The sequence below is a fragment of the Sinocyclocheilus anshuiensis genome, unplaced genomic scaffold (assembly GCF_001515605.1).
Source record: "Sinocyclocheilus anshuiensis isolate Anshui unplaced genomic scaffold, SAMN03320099.WGS_v1.1 scaffold2041, whole genome shotgun sequence".
Taxonomy (NCBI): Eukaryota; Metazoa; Chordata; class Actinopteri; order Cypriniformes; family Cyprinidae; genus Sinocyclocheilus; species Sinocyclocheilus anshuiensis.
This window is the reverse complement of record NW_015541069.1, coordinates 477,940-491,733: the sequence shown is the minus strand read 5'-3', so window position 1 is coordinate 491,733 and position 13,794 is coordinate 477,940. Positions and strand designations below refer to the sequence as shown.

General features: G+C 36.3%; 1 protein-coding gene across 1 annotated transcript; it reads left to right on the top strand.

The window, feature by feature from the left end:
• Nucleotides 1-266: 266 nt before the first annotated feature.
• Nucleotides 267-12,928, top strand: stxbp1b (syntaxin binding protein 1b). The gene is made up of 20 exons (XM_016489066.1): nucleotides 267-350; nucleotides 3,402-3,451; nucleotides 3,803-3,884; nucleotides 3,976-4,052; nucleotides 4,681-4,759; nucleotides 4,875-4,978; nucleotides 7,549-7,697; nucleotides 7,970-8,054; nucleotides 8,219-8,349; nucleotides 8,550-8,657; nucleotides 9,165-9,225; nucleotides 9,310-9,375; nucleotides 9,460-9,540; nucleotides 9,622-9,760; nucleotides 9,989-10,098; nucleotides 10,844-10,948; nucleotides 11,032-11,117; nucleotides 11,216-11,370; nucleotides 12,286-12,415; nucleotides 12,591-12,928. The coding sequence occupies exons 1-19, from the start codon at nucleotides 314-316 to the stop codon at nucleotides 12,393-12,395; spliced, it is 1,815 nt and encodes a 604-aa protein (XP_016344552.1). The 5' UTR covers nucleotides 267-313; the 3' UTR covers nucleotides 12,396-12,415; nucleotides 12,591-12,928.
• The last annotated feature ends 866 nt before the right edge of the window (nucleotides 12,929-13,794 follow it).

Sequence of the window (13,794 nt, the reverse complement as noted above, 5' to 3'; positions counted from 1 at the left end):
ATTGATTTAAAATCACTTGCTTTTATAGCAGCTCACTGTATGCAATACCCAAAAACATGAGTAAAAAATCTGCTCACAAAACCAGTCAATGCTTCATTAAAAATTATAGAAGCTGCTGGAAGGTTATTATGATTAATATGCACACGTGTGTATAGTTTACCAGACATGGAGCATATGTCAACAGTGGAGCTGCGGAGGCGTGTGGTGGGATTAGGCATCGACGCAAGCACCACATCCCATTTACACCAACTGTGCTCGAAGCGCGCGCGCACTCCGAGTCCAGCAGGGAGAGAGAGAGACAACACGAGACAGGATGGCATCTCTGGGGCTCAAGGCGATTGTCGGAGAAAGTAAGAAATGTTTCGTTAAAGTTGATTTAGGGCTAAATTATTGATATATTTAAAAGTGATATTTCAGCCATTTCTAATTCGTTGTATAATTGATATTTCTTGTGTGTTATGTATTTTCATGGTGAGTGAAATGCTATTACTCTATTCACCAACAATATAATCCTCATAGAATAACACTGCTCTTCTTGAATCCTTTAAATGTAACACTTTTATTCTATTATATTGCACTGTGCATATGATTGTGATGTAGCTAAAAGCACACTGGAGATTGGAGGTACACAGTAATCTGTGTAGTCCTGTGGGATTAAGGATGAGGGGAGGTGCTGTTGTGCTGTTGGGTGGAAGCACAAAAAGTGGAAAATCTATCTATACTCCATCCCTTACAGACAGTTCTGACATGCCAGTGTCAAAAAATTGACTTTTGTTTTTGTAGCCCAGGTTATTTTTTCTGGCTCTATGCAACCGTAAGGATTGACGAGGTTTTCCGGTGTTCATAATGCACTCTCTGATTCTTTCTTTCATCACATCCAGACTTCACACTTTTCACCATTTGCCCCCTGTCATTCTTTCTTGTTATTTTTGTTGACATATATAGTGCTGGTGTTGATTAAATCCTAGAGATTCTGAGGGAAAACATCAAGGTGTGAATTTTTGTTTGCAAATGTGAAGATCAAGCGCTTCATTTTCATTACTTCATCAGCATCAGGAAATAATGACACATTATAGCAAAATAGGCCTATGTCAAAAATGCTGCTGGAGGGTAGTCTATTTTTTGGACATATCGGTTTGTACTGTTAATCTGATTTTTAATCAATCAGTAGGTTACGTTTTTACTAGTCTGCAAGTATCTAAAAGCTTTCAATCCAGTTTCCACTCTTTAAATATTAATCACACATCTCACCAGCAACTTTTTTATAAACAGACATTTTGCCAGACTGGATGTTGATTTGTTGTTCGACATTTTCAGTAGCCTGTGAGGTCCACAAGTTTATTTTAATGCAACAACACCTCTGGGTGTTAGAACTGACAGATTCAGCGTCAATAGCTGTGAAATGTGACTACAGGAAGCTGTTGCGTTTGGGATCTCGCCATTCAGTGGAGCTTTTAAAAGGGCAGTAAAAATGATTCAGGTCCACTGTGCTCACATCCAGTGGTAGAGATACAAAGAGAGAAAGAGAGTGAGAAAAAGAAAAAAAAGGAGTGACAAAGAGCAGGAGAAAGAGACAGAGGAGGAACAAAAATAGAGAGGCCGGTGGTGTAAGAGGATTGAGAAGAGATTAGGCCTGCGATTGCTGCGTCTCTCGCACCACATACAATATATATAATTTAAACAAATAAAGTTAATCATTTCCTTTTCTGCTGCCATAAAAGACCTGAACGGGTTTGATTTATTTTTTATGATTTCATACATTTTTCTTAATCATTAACTTACTATATCATTACCTAAACACTAAATCCAAATGGTGGTGGGGGGGTTCTTTTCACCAAAACACATTGGACAAATGACAAAAAAGCATCCTTATATCATACTTCAAACAATGTGATGCTAAGCAGCAAACCATAATGTTATAATAGTAAATTCAGCCCAACAGTTGGGTTAGTCCATATTTGACCTAAAGTTGGGTTGAAACAATCCAGCATTTTTTAGAGTCTATGTTCTTTAGTGTCTGCAGAGGGTATGGTGCTGTTTTAAAAAAAAAAGGAGAGAAGGTTTAGACTACGCAAAACCTCTACCTGATGCTTTTGGCAAATTCTGCATAGTTGTCTCATGCCTGGCTCACACTACAGGAGTTTTCAAATCTTAACCGATTGTGAAATCTGGTTGCAGCACACACATAAGGAGATTTTCTTCCCTCACACACACACTACAAGATCTGAAAAACACGATTGTATTAAGATTATCATGCCAGAGGGAGCGCCTCACTTGATCTCACGCAGCAGATCAGATCGTCATTGACGTTTCAGCAAGTGGTATGTTTTCGACACAATATACTGACAGCCGCGTTATTGCAAAACTTCCACAAGCAGTTTCTCCATCTCCTCTATCCAACGGACCACTGTTGCCAACTCTCGCAAGATAAATAAGCAACCGCAGCTTCAAAAACAAGCCCAATATTTTTTGATGATTTATTATCATCATATACCTGTACATACAATTGTCGATTTGTATATTTTTATTCCTTATTTACTTGTTCTATTTTTTTTATTATCTGTGTTTTTTTTTGTTCTGTCACTGTCATTCTGTTACACTGTGGAAGCTTCTGTCACGAAAACAAATTCCTCGTATGTGTAAACATACCTGGCAATAAAGCTCATTCTGATTCTGATTCAATATTATTTATTATCAATTATTTATTACCAATAAATGAGCCTGCAACATATTAAAAACTGAAACCACTCTTTTATCTGAAAAGCAAAAACAGAAGTGATTTTACAAAAATCAGCAATCTGCAACAAAGCGGGAACAAAACTCATCTCCAGTCACCTGTGAGCAGAATAGGATTGGAGAGATGGAAAATGAGAAAAACACAAGAGCTTCAAAGGGGAGCTGTAACATAGCCACATATTTATAGCAGTACATTATCACACATCTTTATATTTCTTACTCAAAACATTTTAAATGACTATATATTTCTTTCTCAATATTCTTACCATATATTGAGAATGAAATATAGTAATTTAAGATCTTTGTCAGGATATCTGTCTCAGTCAATTGTATCATTATTTGAGATTAATTTATAACATATATCTAGCTGTGTAGCAATATTAAACAGTCGCACTGAAAGGAAGCAAAGTGTAAGGCTTTGTTTTACAGTCATTATTTATTGTTGCTTTTCTTCTTTAATAAGGTCTTTTCTTGAATTTTTGTGATACTGACAGCATTAACATTTGAGAAGTTTCCTGTAATCTTGATTTAAATTTTGACTCAGATTTGCTTCATCTGTCGCATGCAAAATATTGGTACTTTCCCTGAACATTGTCTTTTTTATTTTTATTTTGCAGAAATCACTTTGTTGTTCATGTTTTGTTTTTATTGTTTTTGTACTACAGAGATTATGAACGATGTCATTAAGAAGTTGAAGAAGAAGGGAGAATGGAAGGTACACATCAATCTCACCGTCATTTCATCTGAAGAATATGTCAATCATTATGAAAAAGATTATTGTTGACATGTTGTAATGTGCAGCATTTGTTTGTGCAATCAAAACACAATTGTTATTTATTCTGTACAGTATGATAAAAATAATCTTGAAATAAATTTGAATGAACTTGAATTAAAGATGACTCTGGTGTCATATTAGGCCTCCTTGCTTAAAAGTCCATCCTAACCCAGCATTAAATAGACCCAACAGCATCCCATGTTGGCGAACAGCATTCAAAACATGTGTTATATTTGTCTTTGATTGGTTACGTGTTGTTCTACATATATCATGCATGCTGTTCTCCCTCAGGTTTTGGTGGTGGACAAGCTTAGCATGAGGATGATCTCATCATGCTGTAAAATGACAGACATTATGTCTGAGGGAATCACAAGTGAGTTATACAGACACACATTCACCTAGCAGTATATATTACTGTATATAGCAATTTGGCTCAAATGTACTTTTTTCCATTTTTACTCCAGTTGTTGAGGACATAACCAAGCGGCGTGAGCCTCTTCCTACCATGGAAGCCATATATCTCATCACTCCATCTGATGAGGTAAGTTGTCTCATTTATTTTTATATATAAAATTGAGCTTATATGGGAGTTTGTATTATATCCCAACATTCACAAGATGACAGTCACTGATATACAACACAATGGTGAAATGTTATCAATTGAAATGCAATTTCAATAAAATCTTCAACAATCAGTCTTCTGTTAAAAATTTGGGCTCAGTAAGAAAGGAATTAATACTTTAGTTCAACAAGGGCCCATTCATTTGAGGAAGAGACAATTTTGACATTTATAGAGTTACAAAAGATTTATATTTCAAATAAATGTAGTTCTTTTGAATGTTCTATTTATCAAAGAATCCTGAAAAAATGTATCACAAAAAAACATTTCCACAAAAATATTATGCAGCACAACTGTTTTCAACATTAATAACAAGAAGAAATGTTTCTTGAGCACCAAATCAGCATATGCTCATGTGACACTGAAGACTGGAATAATGGCTGCTAAAAATAATTTTCATTCAATTTGCCGTCACAGAAATAAATTTAAAATAAAGTTAATTTAAATTGCAATAATATTTCACAATATTAATGGTTTTACTTCATTTTTGAATAATAAAGTATGATAATATAATATGAATAAATACACACGATATGTCTGTTTTCAACAGTCAGTTGAGGGACTCATCAATGACTTCAGAGATCCCCGTAATCCAATATACAGAGGGGCACACGTCTTCTTCACAGACAGTGAGTGTGTTTTTTTTATTTTTAACATCAGCAACTCTTTTCTACACATCTACTAGATATTTATCTAGTATATATATATATATATATATCTCTGTTTTTATTTTTTTTATTTTAGCAATCCCAGACTCTTTGTTCAACTTGATAAGTAAATCCCGTGCCTCTAAATCCATAAAGACACTGACTGAGATTAACATCGCCTTCCTGCCCTATGAATCACAGGTAAGTAGCCTCTATATTAGACCCTGAGACTTCCTAGGACCCAAGAAAGAAGGGATGATGCTTAGGAGGATGTATGGAGATGTGGGGGGAAGGGTCCTGGTTGTATCATGCCGGAACATTCGAGAGCAGCTTTGGTCGGTCCGTCTCTGTGCCTCCAATCCTCTGTTGTTGCCCTCTATAATTAATCCTGAGGAGTGGCTGAATCAGCCCTCCCTATCCCTATCGCAACCCTAATCCTGCTCCCCATTGGTTAATACCCATCAATGAGTCACCAGGCAGCCAATGAGAGCGAGCGTGGAGTTGTTCATGTGACAGATGGGGTAGTGTGTTGAGGCTAGTGTGTTAGGATAGGAAGAGTGAGACACAACACTATGGATTATAGGTCAATCTGAGGGAAGAAAAGAGGATAGTGTAGTTATTATGTAGCTGTAGATTAATCTGAATACAATGTTTTTGGCCAAACATGCAGAATGTACAGAACACAGCACACACGTACAGGGAGAGGGGAGGCAGGTGACGTATCAATGAGTTACTACTGTTGTGAAAGAGGATTATGGGAAACAGTAACAGCCATTAACATTCATCCTTGCTAAAGGCTTTTAGCTGATTCTCATGGGCAGACGGACAGCAGTGAGATGCGAGTTGCCATTGGACAGGAAGCTGCTTGGTAAAAGTTACCTGTGGCACTAAAACACATTTACAAATTATCAAGCAACACTAACTTAAAACTGCTGTGAACTACCACTGCTTTCAGTAATACTTTAATAATAATATCACATGGCTGACAACATCCTGTGTAGAGTTGGTCATAAGGGCCGTTTATAGTTTTATTTCAGATGAATTTTAAGGAGTGGGACCCACTAAGGGGCCTCAGCAAACTTCCAAAAGGGCTGCAAGATGGCTTAAATGTATATATGTTAAATATATTTAAATTATTTAAAATATGACAAAATAAGCATTCAAATAAGGTAAAACTGTTAAAAATCTAGTTGTAAACTGACATTATATTTCGTATTTTTGGAAAATTTTAAATGAAATAAAATTGTAAAGTAATAGGAATTTCTATAATGTGTATACATTTTTCTAGCTATGCCAGGCTCTAAAAATCAAAAATATATAATAATAATAATAATAAAAAACCCTTTATCCTGTAACGACTGAAAAAAAGCAAATCTATGAAGAGTGTGAACTTTAAAGAACATTCGATTTATAAAACTTCTGGAATTACAAAAATTATAATTTTTTGAATTATTTATATAAAATGAATGAATGATTTAACTATTTTTGTCACTCTAGTTTCTGTTAATAAAAACATAAGACGTTTTGTTGTTATTGCAGTAGCACCAGAAATATCTTCAAATATAGTCTTGGACAGTGAGGGGTCTTGGATTCACAAAGGTTGAGAAGCACTGATTTAAAGGGACAGAGTGTGTAACCTGAAGAACATATTTTTTTACTGTTATGTGAAGCAGCTCTGTGGACCAGTGTGATTTCACTGTGGGCCAATCGAAATCAAGTGAGTGAGAAAGCGAGTGTTCTGTTATTTCTGTTGGAATTAGGGCTAGTCAGGCCAAAAACTAACCTGGAAGATTAAAAAGAAGCAGTTAGTAGTCACTTTATCTCACCACACCTGGTTAGGACACACTAATAGTGCTCTACATCTCTATTTGTTATTGACTCCATGTTTTAGCAAAAATACATTTTTAACCATGTTTTTAGAGAAAGACTCTAAGAAGGAATATTCCTACTTCCCTATTATATAGTAGGCAAAAAACTGTATGTGAGACGAGTAGTATGTTTGAAAACTGTAGTTGAAAGGGTAACACTTTACTTGAAGGGGTGTGCATAAGACTGACATGACACCTTCATAATCATGACATGACACATGTCATGAATATGAAGGAGGTTTTATGCATGTTTATGACAACTGTCATTAAGTGTCATTCGCTCAGTTATGTCATTTTTAATGCAAATATGACATTATTTGACCTAACCCTAACCTAACCCTACCCCTACCCTTACCTCTAACCATAGCCCATAACAAAGACATCTCAAACAATGTCATCTTTGCATTAAAAATTACATAACTGAGCGAATGACACTTAATGACAGTTGTCATAATCATGCATCAAAAACCTTCATATTCATGACATGTGTCATGTCATGATTATGTAGGTATCATGTCATGATTATGAAGGTGTCATGTCAGTCTTATGCACACCCCTTCAAGTAAAGTGTAACCGTTGAAAGCTACCAGAATGACCTACTACTTACAGCAATATTCTGAAGTGCGTATCTGATGAACACTTTACTTCTGAATATGGGTAGTATGTATTTCATTCATACTGAATCTGAATATTTTTTAGCAGTCGCAAAGTATGTTTCAAAGCAAAATATTATACCTATTAGATAATATGTGATTTCAGTGATGCAGCTCCTAAATCCATGTGCACTGATAACCACATATGAATGCATTTGAATCCCATTGAAGATCTGAGATATTAAGAATAAATGCACAAATCTGTATGTCATAGTGAGGCATTTATCTGTTGCTGCTATGCTGTTCTCAGGTGTTCTCAATGGACAGCCCAGATGCCTTCCAGGATTTCTACAGCCCGTTTAAAGCTGATGTAAAGAACCAGGTGTTGGAGCGTTTAGCCGAGCAAATAGCCACCTTGTGCTCCACACTGAAAGAGTACCCAGCTGTTAGATACAGAGGGTGAGAGAGGAAGAAGAAACACACACATAAACGTCTTACCATCAAACTCACATCCTCATAAACACCATCTGCTGACACATATCTGTAATGTAACTCCAAACATCATCAGCCATCTGCAAAGAAAATATCTATATTAAAAAAAAACAAGCACACAACCGTTATTTAAAATATCAGACATAACAGATTATAGTGATTAGATTTAATCTAGAATGAGCGTTAAAGGTCGGTGACGGTCCGCATCATGATCGATTATGTGTTGCTGTGTTTTGAAGAGAGTACAAAGACAATGCAGTCCTGGCCCAAATGCTTCAGGATAAACTGGACGGTTACAAAGCGGATGACCCCACTTTGGGAGAGGTGAGTCTCAGAGTTTGTAGCACAATATTTTGCCTTGGATGATAAAAATAAACTGCTTCTGTCTGGCACAAGTGACCTTCATTTCTCACTGTCCAACTTGAATTCCTTGCTCTACTGTTTTGTGCTCCATCTTGATCTTTCTTTTTTTCCCCTCTCTTTCACAGGGACCTGATAAAGCACGTTCCCAGCTATTGATTCTGGATCGAGGTTTTGACCCTGTATCGCCACTTCTACACGAGCTCACATTTCAGGCCATGGCCTATGACCTGCTGCCCATTGAGAATGATGTCTACAAGTAATAAATCCAACAGTTTGTAATTCATCTATATACTGCTCTGAGGCCACTCAGATCATTTTTAACTGACTGGTCAAGTCCAAGTGTTTTAACTTTCATGATGTTAATATCTCCATCCATCATTGCACTGTTTGCAATGCTGATGCTGACTTACTGATGGTGATGGTGCATACGTTTGTGTGTGTGTGTGTGTTAATCAGGTATGAGACCAGTGGAATGGATGACACTCGTATGAAAGAGGTGCTGTTGGATGAAGATGATGACCTGTGGATGACTCTGAGACATAAACACATAGCAGAGGTGTCCACGTAAGTCTGTTCGTTCCTACACAGGTTCACTACCATTCAAAAGTTGTATAAATGTCTTTCTCACCAAGGCTGCATTTCTTTGATCACAAATACAGTATAAACAGTAATATAGTGAAATATTATTACAATTTCAAACAAATGTTTCCTATTTTCATGTATTTTAAGATAGCATTTACTGCTGTGATGGCAAAGCCCAATTTTCTGCAATCATTACTCCAGACTTCAGTGTCACGTGACCCTTCAGAAATCATTCTACTATACAATATGAAACTGCAACCAGTTGTGTTGCTCAAGTTTAAAATAAGTAGCATTTATTTGAAATCGAAATCATTTGTAACATTATAAATGTATTTACTGTTACTTATATATAAATGTTATACTGGCAAATTAAAAATAACATAAAATTCATTCATTTTTAAAGAAGAAAATTTAGAACAATTATAACTAACATAAGCCAGAATGAATAATAATAATAATATATTAAATATAATAGTTTCTCTCTTTTAGGGCTGTGACTAAATCGCTTAAGGACTTCTCTGCAAGCAAAAAGATGAACACAGGAGAGAAGGTGTGTTATTTATCACTGAGCAAACATTAACTGCAAATTCTTAATTATTGCCATTAATTAACTAACTGTTTTTGCATCTTCCAGACCACCATGAAAGAGCTCTCCCAAATGCTTAAAAAGATGCCACAGTACCAGAAAGAGTTAAGCAAGGTACTGAGATAATTTTCATGTTTTATATCAACTGATTCAAGGGAATAAGTCAACATTGCTGATAGAAGTTTTGTAATCTTGCAGTATTCAACTCATCTGCACTTAGCAGAAGACTGTATGAAGCATTACCAGGGTACAGTGGACAAACTGTGCCGTGTCGAGCAGGTACAGCATATCTTTGATGGGCCTGCTTGCTCAAAGCATCATATTAATTAGTGTTAATAGTGTCTGTGTGCTCCGTCTTAGGATCTAGCTATGGGCACTGATGCAGAGGGTGAGAAGATCAAAGATCCCATGAGAACCATCGTACCCATCCTACTGGATGCCAACGTTACCATCATGGACAAAATCCGTATCATCCTGCTCTATATCTTCCTCAAGAATGGTGAGAGAGCTGCAAAATGGCCAATGCTTTGTATTCTCTATCTGTTTTGCTGTGTGTGGGTGAGATGGGGGTGGTACGTTTGTACACACAGCCATTACTAATATCATACAACAGTGAGCAAAACTGTCAAAATGCTGGTCTGCAGGGATTTAGAGCCAGTTCAAACTCTATAATTATGTGTGGAATTATGTATAGTTATTCCTGGCTGACTGTGTGTGTGTCTCATAGGTGTGTCAGAGGAGAATCTCTGTAAGCTCCTCCAGCATGCTCAGATCCCTCCAGAGGACAGTGACATCATCTATAATATAGCCCATATGGGGGTTCCCATCATTTCAGAGGTCAGCTGATCCTCACAAACATGTTCTACCAAGAAATGTAAAAATTCTGTCATCATTTACTCACCCTCATGTCGCTCAAACTCTGTATGATTTGAGATATTCTGCAGAATTTTCTGTGCCCCTCTGCCATACAGTTTCTTTTTTGGTTGAATTTACTCTTTAAGCCATGTGACCCTTCAGAAATCATTCTAATATGCCGATTTGGTGCTCGAGCAACATTTCTTATTATTATCAATGTTGAAAACAGTTGTGCTGCTTAATATTTTTGTGGAAAACGTGATACATTTTTTACAGGATTCTTTGATCCAAATAAAGTAATCTATTTGGCATGTATTTGCAATTGAAATAAATTGTAGCATTATAAATTATTGTCACTTTTGAGCAATTTAGTGCATCCCCGCTCAATAAAAGTATAAACAAAAACCAAAAAAAAAGAACTTACAAACTCAAACTGTTGAATGATAGTGTATATATTGGCCATTATTGTATACTTAATTGTAGACATTCATTTACACTTATTTTGACTTATTACACCTTGAACTCATAAACTGACTTGTAGCATCAGAAACTATTCCTTTTATTTCCACTGTGATTTTAGACAATATAGAATATACAGTATCAGCCATTTATCAGTTATAACCCATACCGTGAAAATAATTATCAGCTTTTTTATCCAGAATTCAGTGCATCACTAAACATAATGTCTGAATTCAAAATGCATACCTCTTTAAATATGTATCCACAGCAAGTAACCACACGTAAAGGGAAGAAACCTGACCGTAAGGAAAGAATCAGTGAGCAAACGTACCAGCTCTCCCGATGGACTCCTTTGGTCAAAGACATCATGGAGGTGAGCTGAACGAACAGTACTTGCCTCACTTTGGATATTTCAACATTCTTTTACTTGAATTTCTCCTAATTACATTATGATAGGACGCCATTGAAGACAAACTCGACCCGAAACAGTACCGTTACATCTCCACACGCACAGCATCCTCAAAGACGACCACGGCTACCAGGTAGGATTCCCTGCACAAACACATGAATTCAGTACGCAACATCTTCTCATTAATCTAGTGAAATGTCTAGTGATAATACCACTGCTGGCCATTTTCAGTGCACGTTATGGGAACTGGCATAAGAACAAGAGTCCAGGAGAGATCCGCAACGGCCCACGCATCATCGTCTTCATCATTGGGGGTGTGACTTACAGCGAGGTGCGCTGCGTCTATGAGGTCACGCAGGCCAACGGCAAATGGGAAGCTCTCATTGGTGGGTTGCAGTGCTCAAGGGCCCTTTCTGACACCTCGAAACTATCAATGACTCACCATTTCAGAAATAACCATTACAACAGACAGCATTACACGATTCTGCCTTTCTTTTTATAGTTGTGTCACTGTGCCTTTAAAAATTCCAAGCGATATATTAATTAGACTTCTTTGTATTATGCACTACCATTCAAAAGTTTGGGGTCATTAAGTTTTAATATGATTTATTTTTTAATTAGTACTTTTATTCAGCAAGGGAGTATTTAATTAAAAGTAACATTAAATATTCAATTATTATTAGTTATTAAAAAAATAATATTTTGTCAATTGTTTTCACAAAAATATTAAGTAGCACACCCGTTTTCAACATTGATTATAATAATGTTTCTTGAGCACCAAATCAGCATATTAGAAAGATTTCTGAAGGATCATGTGACACTGAAGACTGGAGTAATGGCTGCTGAAAATTCAGCTTGGACATAACAGGAATATATTACGTTTTAAAATATATTAAAATGCCAAACAATTATTTTACATTGTAATAATAATTCACAATATTACTGTTTTTATTGTATTCTTTATCAAATAAATGCAGCCTTGGTGAGCATAAGAGTCTTCTTTCAAAAACATTCAAAATCTTACCAAGCCCAAACATTTGAACAGTAGTGTATATTTTTTGCTGACCTAAAATATGAATTATTGAGCATCAAAAGCATTCTGCTGTGGGATACATGGGTTATGGTTGTAAATGATGTCATTTGCCTTGCCGTTGAATATACACTGCAGTAAGTGACAGAAAAGATAAATGTTTACTGATCATTGTATAACTGTCATTAGTAACAGACCCCTGCAATGTGGTTTTAATGAGTGTTTTTTGTCACAGTAAAAGCCCTGATCATGTTTCTGACCTCCCTCACAGGCTCCACCCACACCATCACTCCCATTAAACACCTAAAGCATCTGCAGCACCAAGACTTCCTGGACCCCAACGCAGCCCCTGAGGACCAGCTTCCTGCAGAAGATGAGTGATGAAAAAAGACATGAAGAAGGTCAGACTTTTTTAATTGCAAATTTGAATTTATTTTAAAGGCATTTTAATGCTTTAATATAAAAAATCTGCTGACATTTTTTATCATCATATTTAACGCATTTAATAAAGAGACATTATGTAGATATTTTCATTCACTGTAACATTAATCAAATTTGTCTCACTTTCTCTTTTAGAATGTGGTGACATCATTGCCCTGCTTCACTATTCTGATGTCATCAATGACATGATCCAAGACGAGTGTTAAGACAGAATCTTTCTTAAATCACACACCCATACAATGTTTCTTCAGCTAATTTTAGGTAGTCTGTCTCCCTTCAGCACTTCCCTTCTCAGCAATAGGCTATAGTGAAGTGTATTATTACTACTACATTCAGTATCACCTAAATATTAGTCTCAGATTACATAAAAGATCATTAACAAAAAAAAAAAAGGTATTATTTAGTTGTCAGTGTCATCCAGCATTGTTGGTAATATGGGACCAATTGACTTGAGTGTAACTCAAACTGTAGATAAAAAAACAACAACAGCAGATGATTTGAATACTCTCAATGTCCAGCATAGCAGAACAAGAGAAATTCCAGTTACCTCATCTGTAAAGTTATTTTGAATTAAATCAGTAGTTTAAATAACATGATTGTGTCTGTTGTGTGGTCATGGCAATACTGTACATCCCTTTGTGAATATCAACTGCTTCATGTTGTTTTAATCCTGTGGTTTGGAAATAATAGTTACTAGTCTTTTATATAGACTTTGTTAAAGGCACAATATGTAATTTTCGACGCTAGAGGGCGCGTATTCCAAATAAACAAAGAGACAAAGGCGTAGTTTGATGACGCTGTGACTGAGTGTGGAATCATGGGAGTTGTGGTCTTCATCCCCACAGCCGATGCAATCCGACGGGACTCGGGCAGAAATCATGTTCATGGATGAGCTAATGATTTATTAACGTAGTAGAATGAAGCAGGGTGAGGCTGAAAGCTCGAAAACAGCGGAGCTTTTATTATGCCACAGTCGACCGCTTCCGCTCCTTCCGGTCGTGCGTATGTGGGGGAAAAAAGCAGCACTGTTTTATCATACTAGATACATTTGAAAGTTCTGTTATAATGCTACTCTGTGCAGTCGTCACCGGTCTATTAAAACGCACAATATATTATAATGTCTTTGGTGTTTCCATTTTTTCTACAAAACAGGAAATCGAGGGGTTATGACGTCATTGGCAGGCGACACAATGACACTATGGACACGCTCCGTGTCACTAGTTAAAATAGCTTATTTCTCTGGATTGAAACATTCTTCGAAACATTTGGGATAATGTAAGTACACAAGTCAGCAAAATATATAACATTGTTCTAGTGGTTTTTGGATATTTTAATAAAA